The 14975-nt window shown below is 41.9% G+C and overlaps 1 protein-coding gene across 5 annotated transcripts; it reads right to left on the bottom strand.

The window, feature by feature from the left end:
• Nucleotides 1-805: 805 nt before the first annotated feature.
• VGLL1 (vestigial like family member 1) lies at nt 806-14940 on the bottom strand. Of its 5 annotated transcripts, XM_042851141.2 has the most exons (6): nt 13679-14940; nt 13386-13563; nt 8728-8957; nt 7500-7916; nt 3984-4043; nt 806-3434 (listed from the first exon to the last, which is right to left on the bottom strand). In XM_042851141.2, the coding sequence occupies exons 3-6, from the start codon at nt 8936-8938 to the stop codon at nt 3394-3396; spliced, it is 729 nt and encodes a 242-aa protein (XP_042707075.2). In that variant the 5' UTR covers nt 8939-8957; nt 13386-13563; nt 13679-14940; the 3' UTR covers nt 806-3393. The 5 variants fall into 5 exon arrangements, with proteins under 5 accessions (XP_042707075.2, XP_065412807.1, XP_005301105.2 ...); XM_065556735.1 differs by lacking the exon at nt 3984-4043 and having other exon boundaries at nt 13679-14874; XM_005301048.5 differs by lacking the exon at nt 13386-13563 and having other exon boundaries at nt 13679-13861.
• Between the last annotated feature and the right edge of the window lie 35 nt (nt 14941-14975).

Here is a 14975-nt window from a genome sequence, read left to right on the forward strand (position 1 = left end):
GCTCCGCTGCACGCTCCCCTCACCTGCAGGTACCACCCCTGAAGCTCCCATTGGCTGAGGTTCCCCGTTCCCAGCCAATGGGAGTTTCAGGGGTGGTGCCTGCAGGTGAGAGCAGCACGTGGCGCCATCTGCCACTCCTCCCCCCCCCCCCCCCAGGAGCTGCTGCTGAACATGCCGGCTGCTTCTGGGAGCGGCGTGGAGCCAGGGCGCGCAGGGAGCCTGTCTTAGCCCCACTGCGCTGCTGCCGCCTGGGAGCTGCCTGAGGTAAGCAGCGCCCAGCTGCAGCCCACACCCTGAACCTCTCCTGCACCCCAACCCCCTCCCAGAGCCTATACCCTGCACCCCAACCTGCTGCCTGAGCCGCCTCCTGGAGCCAGCACCCTATACTCCATCCTGCACCCTAACCCCCTGCCCCCCGTCCTGCACCCCACCCTCCTGCCCCGGGCTCCTCCTGGAGCCCCTTACAGACTCCACACCTCCTTGCGCACCCCAATCCCAGCCCAGCCCAGGCAAAGCAAGTGATGGAGGGAGGGGGGATGGAATGAGTGGGGTGGGGCCTCGGAGATGGGGCACGGCAAGGGTGTTTGTGTGGTTAATGTTGTTTCTACATTTTCTTTGAAGTAGATCCTGGGTTGTACTTAAAATATCCTCTTACTGAGTGGAATGTTGATGGGTATATGGGGTGTGTGTGTGTGTGTGTGTCTCTATCTCGAGAGAGAGAGAGAGGTGCATGCCTCATGTCATCCCAGTAAAAGATACACACCTTGAAAATGTTTTGGTGACAAATAAAAAGCTGGACAGTGGCAATATAACAACCTTTTATAGTTTTACAATTATTTTCAATCTTAACATTCACAGTTTTATAATATCATCTTTATATCTTCAGTTTTTTAAAGGAAAATCATTTTAACTATTGCAATTTCAAAGTTGTAACTTCATCTGAGTTGCTATCAGCTTTGATGCAGGAATTACTGGATAGAATTCTATGGCCTGTGTTAGACAGGAAGTCAGTAGATTTCATTCATATGTTTTAAGGCTATGATAAAGACTCATTGCAACGTGAGCTGGAATGGCCAGAGTAGTAATATCAAAGAAGAAACTTATTGGAAAGCGACACCTAATGCTGGATCAGAAGAAGAAAACCAGTTCTGACTAAATATGAAATGTTAGTTTTCAGTGTTTTGTCTTTGCACAGCAGTGGCACTGATATAACAAATCAGTCAAACTGGTGCAACTTTTGTGTATAAATTCTTATGAGTTTAAAACCGGTCACTGGTCTTTAGCTCAGTGCAAACTTATCAGTGCAAGCTAATCAGCTATAAACCAGGATTAAACAGTGATTAACAACTTTTTGTGTGTTACACTCTTAACTAAATCAATATATAATAAAACCCTTAGTTCCATAGGTATGACTGTGGGTAGACCAGGCCTTAAAGACCACGGCCCAGATTGTCATCTAGTGTAAATGGAGCTAGGCATATTTATACAAGCTGAGGATCTGGCCTATCAGTTGCAAACTCTAGCTGTTCAAGTGTAAAATTTGCTTATTGGTTATGTAGAGATGGCACATGAAAGGAAGTATCCCTCTGTGCATTAAATGGGCTATCTTTCAAGGTAGAGAGTAAATATGGGGGAAATGCCCAAAAGTGAGGGGCTTCTTAGCTTATAAAAGTCCCAATGATTTACCGTTCAGCAGCTTAAGCAACTGTAGTGGGTCAGAGTTAAAGACCTCCCTATTCCTGCTATTGAGTAGTTGCTGACGAGTTCCATTGAAGCAAATGGGGATTACTGATGAGAAGAACCGCTCACCAAGGGGAGTGTGCGAGGGGCCCTGTGTATTGGGTCACGTCTTTTTGTCCACATAACTTTTGAATATTTTCAGTCCGCTGTCCTCTGAGCTTATTCAGCTCAAGATACCTTATGAATGGGAGAAATTAGTGGCGTGACTATAATTAGGAAAATGTACACATTAAAAGATACTGTGGATCTTTACTTGTTGAATACTTTGGGAGGCCAGTAGAAAGCACTACCAGTTGCCCTACATTAGTGAGTTGGCTTCTTTCAAATGCCACGAAGGGTAGAAAGAGCTCCTGTACAGTATTTCTGCCAGGAGATACTGCAGTAGTTACACATATGAACTTGAACACTGTTCCAGTGAGATTTTTCCATGCAGTAAGCGCAGCAGACAGGTATGCTAGAGATGATCAGTGTGAAAGTTAAGAGATGAGTGCGTAATATCAACAGGCAGTAGGGCTTCTGGGCAGGCAGCACAGGGGAGTGGGCGGGGGAGAATTCATGAATAGGACATGCTTGTGAAAAGAAGATCCCTCCAAGGTCAGAGGATTACCATGTACTGCAATCTGTCCAGCAATAATTACTCAGAAGTCATATTATTTAAGTTGCTTTAAAATTAAATTATGTAAAGCGCTGGAGGATACAAGTCACTATCAACAGGAAGACTGGGCCAATGACTTAATAGGCCATCCCCAGCTCTAACGTCTATCGCTGTGGAACACTTTCATCTTGCCCAATAAAGATCCAAAATTCCTACCAGATCCACTAATGCTACTTCACTGAAGCCCAAAGGAGCTGCATAGATATACCAAGGATGGAATTGGTCACTAAGGGACAAGTATAGCCTCAGAAATGACCCATCCTTGCTGATGTGGGGGGAGGGGGGAGGCAGTGAGGGCAGCTGGCTTCAGCAGTGTTATTGAGCATGCTCAGCACAAACTAAGCAGTAAATCTTCGGGGGGGTATGTGACCCTGCAGATAGCCCACTGACCCTGCATTGCCTCTGTATAGCCTTGAGTCTCCAATGGATGAATTGAAAGTATGAATCCAAGTATTGGATCCCTAATGTTTCCAAATCTCTAAAGACGGGGGGGGGGGGGCAGAAATGAACTTGGCTATGTTGGCTTGTTTCTCATTTTCAGTCCCCTTGTAAACAGACTCACTTGAGCTATTTTAAACAAGTTCAAATCCAGCTGCCAAGTCAGGGAACTTGCAAGTGTGAGGACATGAAAGCTTGTGACATTGAATGCATCTCTCTATAATGGTAATGGATGGTAATTCTTTCCAAAGGATGGTAAACAAATGGTTGTAGGGGGATTTTAAAGTGCTAGGAGTCTTTAGAGGGCCCAAGGGCAACTCTTCTCTAGTCAAATGTATTTCATTTATACAAGGCAAACTACTATGGTAGAATCATACAGGCTGGAAGTTATTTACTTAGAAGTACATCACTTAATAAACAAAATAGTACATTAGCATGTGTAGTCATGCAACTGGCTGATGGAAAAAGCACAGAATGACTGTGGTCTATTTCCTCCTGATTCACAATTATAAAAGTTCACAGAAAGAACTCTCTAGGAATAAAGAAGAAATGTCCATTGGCTAAAAGTATAAGTCTCGTCTTCTATCCTGAGACTGGATACCTGAAAAATACAGCAATATGAAAGTAGTCAGTACAGCACGAGCATACATAAATTCTTAAAATGTTTTAAAGAAATGTTCTTTTTTTGGCACCTGGTGGTCATTTCATTGGGGCTATTTTAGTTCTGAGATAAATCACATCACTGAAAGTATAAAGAAGCCATGTGACCAGAGCAACCTCCCAAATGTGGGACAAAGCCTTAAGGTGAGATACAGGCAATAATAGTGGAAGCCTGAAGGATCTGGGGATTATTGCTCTGCTAGCACTAACATTGTAACGGCTGCTGCAGGGTGTGGTGTTTCTAACCTCTCTACTACAACAAGGAGCTCAAACTAGAGTTGTGTAGGATGAAAGTAAATCTACCCTAGAGGTTGAGAAACACACCTCTGAAGTGTCCCAACTAGCTTAGCAAACCACCATCTCCGCAAAGAACCATGGCTATTCTTAGAAGTATGTAACACACCTGGAACTACACCTGGTTGAAGATTACAAGAGCTCATTCCAATTTCATTGACACTGTTTTAATGTAACTGCTGGTTCCATTACCTACCTGAACTGGCAAGAGTGATGCTGGGGTTTCCTGGGCTTTGATAGGAGCTGGCTTTCCTTTCTTAATTTTAAGGGGAAAAAACATGATAAGCTGGAGCGGTACAACACTAAAAGTAGTTCTTACGTGAAACATTGTGCTTTTGCAACCCAGCTGTTGGCACAGGTGTTGCAGGACCATTGCACAGCATTCTGTGCTTTTAGAAATGTAAATATCAGCAGTTCCATAAAAAAGTCCCTAGTGCATTGAGAAGTATCCTCTCTTGGTTAGAGCCAAGAACTAGATGTCAGAATTCCTGGGGCCTGATTATAGACTGCCAGGGGAGAGTGGCTGTAATGACTGTGTGAACTTGAGCAAGTAACGTAATTTTTCTGTGCTGTAGATTGCCCATCTGCACAGTGGTATAGGTCACAGGGCTGTTAGAGCTTTTCAAACATATTAAAGCCTCCTGAGATCCTCAAAGGGAAGACAGTACTTGGAGAATGGCAACCTTTTTTTTTTTCCCCCAACAGTTTTTCCCTGACCATTTGAATTTTTTAAAGTTTCAACTAGCTGTGGTGTTAGCAGTATTGCTTCTCTGTCCTGGCCCTATGCTCACTCACCCAGCCTTCATGAAATGCTTCCTGCTAGTGTCAGAGTGAGTTCCATATGCTTTAATACCCAGACCCACATTGCCAGGCCTTAATTAGAATCCTATAAATCCAGAGCGCATCTTTAATATAGTAAGAACATCACTTAGTATTTGCAAATATTAACAATGGCAAACATTACACCCTGCAAGGAGAAATCTAGGCAATACATATGCAATGTCAACACAAAGCTAAATCCATCTATTAATGGACCTAAAGCAAAAAATCTGTTGCAGAAATACACACTGCATTTTCCATATGGGGTCTGAGAACAAAGACACACTCTGCAGTCTGACTTGAGAATCTCATCTCTCCTTTCCAGCTCCACTAATGTTAGTAATGATGGAAGCCCTTGCAGAGATGGGATGGCAGCCTGTCCAGGCAGACAGGAAGCTGAGTGTTCACCTGTTTATATTCATGGCTGGATATTTTTAAAAACACCCCCTACTCTAAATTGCTTTGTTAATATATCATTGCCCCTTCCTGCTGTGGGCATTCCGCTGTCTGGCCCATAGCAGATGTGCTACACATTCCCCAGTGTCTCTTTAAGGAGTTTTAAAAAACATTTTCATGTGAAATTAATGGGGAGAAGGGGCCAGATTGATAGCCCTTCTTAGAGAAGTCCTGTATTAACCCAGAGAACAGGGATAGCATAGGCAGCAACAGTGCCAGCATCCCCACCAGTGTGTGCAACCTAGCCTGGAGGGACATCGAGGGGAGAGCTTTAATGTCCACGTCTCTTCAGTCCTAGGTGGGTCTGAGACGAATAATGGTGCCAATTAGTCCCAACTGCAGTGGTTGACTTTGTGATGTGGGCGCCAGGGAAATGGACTAAATTCCTCTCTCACGGGTCCCTGAATGGTGTAAATTTTGGTCACTAAGCTCTTTAGGGCAGGGACCATCTTTTTGTTCGGTGACTGGTGCCTATCCGAATGGGATCACCTATGGGTGCAGCCATATTACAAATAACTAACTACCAGATTTCCCTGGTGACCGAGTTTGGCAGAAGCTGTTCTGTCATACGTTTCTGGCCCCCATCACCATAGTATTGGAGCGCCTCACAGTCTTTAATGTATTTATCCTCATGTCAGCTCTGGGAGCATAGCAGTGCTATCAACCCCATTTTACAGATCGCTTCCCTGTCCGTCTGTTCTCTAACTGATTTGTCACACAGGAAGGCTGTGGCAGAGCAGGGACTTGAACCCAGGTCTTCCAAATCCTAGCGTCTTAACCCCTGGACTACTTTAACCCCTTTTGGAAAGGAACAGGGATAGCCATAGCGTGAATTACACCCTGTCTATAGAGTCTACTGAACATCATGTTAAATATTTATTCAGTAGTGTTTGAAGTGAATATTAGTGCCGTTTCCTGGGTCAGGCTGGGAGACTAGCATGGCTCAAGGACCAGCCTTTTACCCCAATTATTGTTGTAATGGGGAGGGGGAAAAAGCTCTTAGGCACATGGACATTTTTTTTTTATGGGCACTGTGGTTTGTTACTATATACGGGGTATAATTAATGCCTACACCATAGTCAGATTGCTCAAATAATATCTAAACATTCCACTCCATTTATAGCCATACTCTGAGCTTCCAGCACACACCCAGCTGTTTGTTACCCACTTTGAGATCTACTGGTGAAAAGTGATATATAAGAGCTAGGGGCGCTCACTCATTTATGTGTGTTCTGAATATATTGTAGCTCACTTACATATTGGGTATCGCCTCAACATAACAGAGGGGAAAGAGCTGTGCAAGAAACTATAGAGGAAACAATTATGGTGCTACACTATGCAGCCAACACACAATTCCCAAGTACTACAGTACATATCATTGATGCTTTGTTGAAAATACTTCCAGCCAAGGGCTCTGAATTGTTAACTTATGACCTTGTCTCATATCATTTTAGCTTGCTATAAAAGGGACATTATTGGGGTGTGATATTGATTGTGTATTGCTTATTGTGCTAAACATAAGGGGGCAAGTCAGAGAACACAAGTATTTGGGTTATTAGGCTTTGCCATGGTTAAAGGCTGATTTTATTAGTATGAGACTTTGTGGAAGTAGTTATGCTAAAGGCTGAGTTTTAGTTAGAAGTTAGCAGGCCCAAGAAGTTAAGCCTAGGTCATTAATTCTGCACTCCTATTCAGAGAGAGAGAGAGAGAGAGATAAGTGACCACAATGGTACAATACATCACAGAATTATAAAAGTAATTCTGCAATAAGGGAGTTCTGGCAATTAGTAACTAGGCAGTTAGACTGCATTAATGCATAGGAATTAAGAAAAGATGTTTATTAATGATTAAAAGCATAATTTACAGAGATCCAGAATGCCACATCTGAATAAGAGACTGGTATTAATCTTGTTATGATCCAATACATCACATAAAGACTGGGTATAAAAGTCTAGTCCAGTCTTGTTCCCTGGTTTTTGGCTTCCTGGACTGGTGTCAACTAACGCGTGGCCTTCAGGAGTGCTCTGCTCACTGTGTATTCATCTCTATCTCTAAGTATTGTAAGTATGCTATCGTATCTTATGGCTTAAAAGTAGTTGCTATGTATAAGGCTTTCTGCTGTTTGGTTATATTGATGAACAGAATTATGTGGTTTCTATGTAAAGGGTCAACTGAATATGTATACCCCGCTTGCAAATCAAGTCAGTCCTGTAATGAGAGAGAAACTTCTGTATAGCCCACTTTTTTGAAAGAACCTGTGAAAATCAGTAAGTGTGTGAAAGGTTTATAGTTTCGTTATTTGATCAGGCTACAGCATAAACTGGATTGAAGAGGAGCTAGACTGAATGAGTCTGCTTTTACCACCTTCAGGCATAGATTTTTATTTTTCATTTACAAGGGCAAATCACAGTAAAAGGAATAGTAAATATTTTCTTACCTCCCCCAGGAGTTAAACTTTGACTCATATTTTGTAACCTAGCTGATCCAGTAATACAGGCTGAACTAGAGCTTTGCTTCACAATAGATTCCTGGCTAGATGCTGGGCACCTTTCCTGTTGCAGAAAATCAAGAAGCGAACCATATTTCCCATCAGACATTGGTCCCTGCACCATCTGAGGGTCAGGCAAGGAGCGAGGATATCCTGACTCAGTAAGACTTGGATTAGCTATCGAAGGGAAGTGCCACAAATCTGCAGGCTGAATAGGAGGATTCCGCAAAACTGATGCCTGATGGTGGTCTATAGCAGCAGCCGACAAATTCAGATCAGAATTTGATGTGTTTGTAGCAGGAGATGATTGATATGACTTGGTCCAATGAGAAGAGAAATTCCACTGATGGGGAGACATGTGGCTATCTAGTTTTAAAGAAAAGAGTGTTTGAAGTGTTATTGAAGTTCTTATTTACTTTTCCAAGACAAATTCCAACTGACTTTTATGGGAATTTTACCTAAGTAAAGGCTGCAAAATTTCATCCAGATTACATAAAAGGAAACTTACAATAATTGACTTATTTACTACAATTCTAATTTTAAAGAAACAAATCTACACTAAAATAGACTAGCTTAGAAAGTCACTACCACCTCTAACTGTGAACATGAAACATCTCAGGCATTTTTTCTGAGGGGTGGGTGGCATAGCGTTCCTCAATGTCTGAAATTTTTTTTCTTAAATCCTGCAGCAGCTCTGATTAACTGCCTTCCCTACCTGCCCACCTCCTGGGGAAGAGAAGGCAATCAGAGGAGGTTTCCCTGCAGACAGGGCAGAAATTTGGGTGGAGGGCTGGAGCTTCTCGTGTCATGGCAAGACAGACTCTCTTCAGTTTAATTTTTTAAAAAATTATCTAAAATGATGTAATACATCGGAGACAGGTGGAGACTTTCTTCATAAAGTAGGGCCCTGATCCTGCACTTGGACCCATGCATAGATTCACTGGGGATCCACACAGGCGGGCCCAATGGCTTACCCATGAAATCCTAAGTACAAGCTCAGGGTTTTGAAATAATGATTTCACTCTTGATCAGAATTTGGACTCCTTTGTAAAAGTGGGGTTACATAGAAGTAAATGTGATAATTTGGTCCTCAGTGTCTAAATGTCCCAGCATAACTCTCTAGTGAGTTAAACAGCAGCATTGCATTGAAACACACACTGGATGAAAAACTGCTCACCATTCTTCAGGGTAACATCCTCACTCTTGTGCTTTGTGCTCAGATCTTGTGGGTTCTTGGCATTGCTTAACGCTCTAGAAAAGTGTTCATCTATCACACTGTTAAGGTCCCCTTGAAAGTAAGTAAATACAACACTCTGAGACCCCCATTCTGTTTTCACAGGCTGTTTGCTTTTACTCAGTGTTGGAGAGTTTTTCCTTTCTGCTTCCATCTTCAGTAACTAGCAGTGCCTATAAACAAAAACAAGAAGGACTTTGGAACCAAAGTTGTATTGCCAATGTTGGGTTTGATCATCTCCACACTGAAGCTAGTAGGACTTGAAGGACCACTTTCAGCAGAAGTGGGGGCAGATCCTGTATCTGGGCTCCTGCTTGCTGCACTCTCCCTTTTCCCACCAATTTGCACAAGGATCTACAAACCCTGTGTGTACAGGGTTGCTAGCTCAGATTCGATGGGTGCACATGGATATCTGTACAGGGATGCCAATAAAAGAGCTTAATGATGCCAACTGGCCAGGTTGGTCTTTGCAGTAAGATTTATAATCCATAGGTGCAAAGGGTGGTATGAGGATGGATAAATTTATCTCTGCTACATTGTTTCTGAGCCTGTGTAGGATCAATGGCTGGAGCTCCCGAATAAGGCAGAAAAAAAGGGTGGGGTCGGAGGGAACCAATGAGATGAGCTGTTCACTCACTAAGCAGTCCTCTTTTGGAAGGCACTGTGCCTAGACTCCATGTGTCCTGCCTGGTATTATTCAAGTCACAAAATGGGAGCCTGATGGTCCATTGGCATTAGCTCTAGGAAGGAATGGTGTCCTTCTGGCCAAGCTGGCAAAAATAGTATTAAGATGGTCTTAGCCAGCAACCACTGTGCCTGTCTCTCAGGCAACGTACTCTATGCTGTGCCACAGAATCATTACAGAAGTTACTTGACTGTTACACTTAATGTTGTTAAATTAATATTTATCCTGAGGATCAAAGATGCACTTCAGGGATCCTCAACGCACTCCAATGTTTGTTTAAAATAGCACTTTCAAGCTTATATAGTAAAAATATTGCTTGCACACAAGCACATAGATGGATACAAGGTAATAGCTATGCCATACTAGCGTCAGAAGCATTTGCAGAAGCACTAGATTTATGACCACGTGTCTATATTCTCTGAACAGCTGCAAGTTAAATTTGTTTGCTTGGCGCACTCTACTCATTTTCTATCATTTAAAACCAGTGCTGGCAAGTGCCTGCTTGGCATTAGTTATTGTTCTCTAGTACCTCTGGACTGATAGTAGTACAGGAGCTATTCTTTGTAACCTCTGTAGGAGATGGCATGGTCTAGTGTTTAGCATGAGAACCTGGGAATCAGAACAACGGGGGTCCCATTATTGTCTGGTGCATGCATACAGTTCCCAGAGAGGTCAATGGGAGTGGCATAGATACAATAATTGAGCTCAAAAGTTCTATGCTATCTGGAACTTCAGCCATGCTCATGCCACAAATTCAAAAATGTCAGACAAAAAAAAAACCCAAACATAATTGGCCCCCAAATTGTGAGACTTAAATTTTTGTGTCTTAACTCCTACACCAGTCCTGGTTGGCTACTCTTCCCCAGAAGGTGGGCAGGTATGGAAAGCAACTAATCAGAAGAGATTTTCCCTCCAGGCAGGGCTGAAGCTTCTCACAGTCGTGGCAAGACAACTTCCAGTCTCAGCTGAAATCACAAGGGTTGGCAATATTGACTTACTGTGTGACCTTGGAGCAAGTCACTTGAACTCTCTGAGCTTCATTTATTCCATTAATAAAATGGGAGACCACCTTCTCCTAGCTCAGAGCTAGCCAGCAAATGGAATTTCTGTCCCCCAGGAAATTCAGACATTCTGAAATTTACTTTCATCCCAAATCAGGACAAAGTCAAATCTTGAAATATTCCACAAAAGAAATTCTAAAATAATGTGATTTAGAAACATCAAAGTGACCTTGTCAAAACACTTTAGCCAATAAGGTTGAAACTTTATAAAATGAAGTTTAAAAAGTTTTTTTTTAAATCAAAATGAAATGTCTAAATTAAATACTCCACTTTGAATTTTTCCCTCAAATGTTGTCAAAGTTAACACAGTCTCACAAAACACCTTGAATCTGACTAACAGCATTTTGCAATGAAAGTGGTGGTGAATTTTTTTGACCAACTCTGTTCTGAGGTATTAAGGTTGATTCAGTAATGTCTGGGAGATGCTTTGAGATCCTTTAAGGAACAAATCTCAAAGAATGGCTCTGGCTCCAGAGTCTTGCTACCGTCAACATAATGTTATATCAGAGAGGGAAGAGAAAACCCTGCACCATGTTCTCTTATGACACTTACTTCAGTGGAGTTTAGAAATGCAGTTCCTTACACATTCAGGTTAGACTATCAAGTGACAAACCAAACACAAACAGATGATGCTCTATATATTTTAATTTATATTTCATTTGGCGGGGGGGGGGGGGGGGAGAAACAAGCCTTGGCCCAGCTCAGATATTCAAGTCAGGGAATTCCCGAAGACTTTCAAATCCTGACTCAGGATTAAATCACATCTTGCCACACACAAATGACTGCCCCGATCTATATAAGCCTTTCCCTGTTCAAGACAGGCTATTTTAACTATGTATAAATTGCCATATGAGAAATCCTTTGATTGCCATGTAGTGGACTTTCCAAGGCACTGCTAGGAGGGCATTTATTCATACTAGGCACACTGAAACCAGCATTGCCCTAACTCATTTTAAACAAATCTTTTGCTGGATAGGTGTAAGCACTGATGAAATTTGCCATCAGTTTAAATGTGAATCATTAGCAAAGGGACTGTATTTTGGAAAGTGATGCTAAAGAGACTTGGAGTCTGGTGGATAACCAACTCAACTTGAGCTCCCAGTATGATGCTGCAGTTAAGAAAGCTAAGATCTATGGATGCATAAGCAGAGGAATATACAGTGGCAGTAGGGAGATGGTATTACCTCTCTATACAGCATAGGTGCAATCTTTAGCAGAATAGTGTGTCCAATTCTGGTGCCCACACTTAAGTATATTGACAAATTGGAAAGGGTTAGAAAAGATTCAATAATGAGGTCTGGAAAACCTGCCTTACTGTGAGAGACTAAAGCAGCTCAGTATTTATCTTATCCAGAAGAAAATTGAAGAGGTGACTTGATCACAGTCTTTACATACTTATGTGTGAATTAAATTTCTGGTCCTAGCACTTCTGATCTTTACCTCTAGCAGAAAGAGGTAATGAAATCAAATGGCTGGAAGTTAAAGGTAGACATATGCAGACTAAAAATTAGGTGCAATAAAAAAAAATTTGAGACCATCTTATGTTTATACACTTCCTAGTACAAAGGGGTCCTGCTTCATGACTGGGGCCTCTAGTGCTATCACAAAAATTAATAAATGGAAGGTTCATGCCTCGAAGAGCTTGGACTCCAATAACACCAGAAAAGCACACTATTCCTACTTGATTTTCCACTGTCATTGTTCATATTCTGCACCAAACAGCACAGCTGATTTACCTTAGTGAAGAAATAGTAGCTTTTACTTTGCCTTGATTTGGGAAATCTCAGGCCTACAGCTAGCTGCATCATGTAAATTCTAGTATGAATCATTAAGTGGGCCTCTCTCCATCTGAGTCCAAAGGTGATTTTTTCAGGCTAGTGGAAGGGATCATGCCCGGGGGTCACTTGTTGCCAGAGCACTTGCAGGGATCAAATCTATCCCATGCCTCACTTTTAGAGGGATGGCAAGCATGCTGTGATTGGACTCTCCCTAATGAATGCTCCTTTAAAAACACCTGTTCCAAGATGATTTCCTCCCTGTTATTTGTGATTACACGTTAAATTCATTACGATTGTAAAGTCAAGCACTCAATTTCCAGGCCAAAGGACTACTTCTCTCATTACAAATCACTGATAATGTCCCTAGGTCGCCCTAGTTAACCATCCTCAATCTATTCATGACTCTAAATTGCATCCCGAGGCAAGTGTTTTTTTCCAGTATGAGTGCTCAGACATCTTCAACTCCTCTCACTTAGTGAAAAGGGCTGCGTAGTTACAGCACTAGACAAGATACAACAAAGTACTACAAGAAAATAATCAGTATCTATCTAGTTTTCCATACCATGCTCATACCCATGGTATCGGTGCACCTAAAACCATGAAATATTGTTTGAAGCCAACTTGTGGCAATAGAATCACGGCTGAGGTCATTTCTATCTCTATCTACCCATCCCCTAGAATGAGCCATTTGGACAAGGTTTGGGTGATAGGGAGGTTGACAGTATAAAGGCAGGGCCAAGATTTGGGAGCACTGTACGGTATGTTAACCACCCCAACCTTAACTTCCCACTCCTCCATCTCCAGCAAGAAGACTACAAAGAGGTAGCATACATAGCTTCCAGGGCAAATGGTCAGAGCTGGAAGCCACTAGTTTTCTTGCCTACCACAAACTACTGTCAAAATGTGTTTAAGAGGAATGTATTGATTCAGGGTGGGAGAGTACAAACAGGGTAGGATTTAAGATTTTTTTCTAAACAACCTATTATTGAAATACAAGGACGACAGTGGCCAGTGCAGGTGCCCCAGAGGGAACGAACAGGTAATCATCAAGTGATCCATCCCATTGCCCAGTCCCACCTTCTGGTTGTATAAAGTTCATTTGCTCTTTGAGAGCCAAGGTGTGTAGCTAGCAAGTCCCTGGGAATCCAAATGGTCAGAGTTGCTGCAGATGACAAGGCTCTGCGCTAGTTCTCAAACAGTGTCTCATGGAGCAACTTTGTACTCTGTTCCCTGCTGCCCAGAGATCCAGAACTGCCTGGAAAAAAAAATTCTTTTTCTCACTGTTTTTCCAAGCAGCATACAAACAGCTCAGTGAAAGTCTCCCCCTTTTCCAATGTAAAAGTATTGATACCACAACAGGATTCTCTTACCTTATTTTACTGCCTTCAATTGAGCCGCACTGGGAGACTATCCACACTCTGAACAGTCATGCTGTGGTACGCAGTGGCGTCTGTGATCCTTTCCCAGCATGGACGTGTGCGCTTTGCAGGAGAATGCAGGGAGTGTGCATGACCTCCCTAGCTGCTTTCTACCCCTCTAGCTGTGACTGAACTAGGCGTTTCCTTCAGCTTGGTACTAAGAATGCATGAAATGCACTCCAACAAGTCAACCAGGTTAGGTGGTTTCAGGAATGAGGAAAATAGGCTTTTAAAAATAGGATTTTGTTGACAATGTGTACACAATCAAGGAGACAATATCTACATTGAAGAACAGTTCCTAGTAAAAAAAAAAATGTGGCAAAGAACCACTGGGTACATGACCAGGGTCAAAAATGTTACCTTCCTACAAAAGGTCAGACATACCTGAAGTCACTTATATAGATTGTATTCAACATTGAAGAGGAAAGGTTGTTAGATGCCACCCCCAGATGCCTTATTTTCCATTTTTCCTTTCTCCTTCCCCACCTTACATCTATCCCTCTGCTTTCTGGTCCCACTGAAGTGATAGCTACAGCCATGTATGTGGGTACAACAAAAAGCATCTGCTCAACAGAATACAAGAGTTAGGTTGCTTGCTTAACTTAACTTTCTCTGTCCTAAACACTTTCTACCCTGCCATCTTGATGCGAGTTACCCAGCAGAAGCTGCAATTCTGGGTGGAATTCAGTTTGGTTTTAGTCTGCCTATCCATTTTCAGAAACTTTTATAGCACATGAGAAAAAATAGAATGTATAGATTGTAAAGTAACCTTACCAGAGATACAAAGTCTGGCTCTAAAATATCAGTGTATATGTACACATGCATTAAAATTACTGTTCAACCACAATTTATAAATATTCATTCATGCGGTCTTAACAAAAAAATTACAAAACAAATCAAACGAGGAATTAGCCTAAATACGTTCTTTCAAACACTGATCAGAGAAGCAAAGACTAGCTTGTTTATAAGTTTGTTTATTAAAAAGGTAGTATAAAACACGACCCCTTTAAGAAACAAAAAAAAAATTCAAGACAAATCAAGAGCTTCTTCGATTCCGTCACAGGGCTAGAAATTATAAGTATGAAGGAATATTTAAAAAAATATTTACTTTTCAGAATGAGAGAATTTTAAATGGTAAATTGAATTTAGCTCTAAGGGAAAGCCAATTAGAAAAACTCAATTTATTGAAAGATTTAATCTTACACTATTACTACAGTAGTATTACGTAATGGGTCAGTGCAAAAAATGT

Source organism: Chrysemys picta, chromosome 9 (genome assembly GCF_011386835.1).
Source record: "Chrysemys picta bellii isolate R12L10 chromosome 9, ASM1138683v2, whole genome shotgun sequence".
NCBI lineage: Eukaryota > Metazoa > Chordata > Testudines > Emydidae > Chrysemys > Chrysemys picta.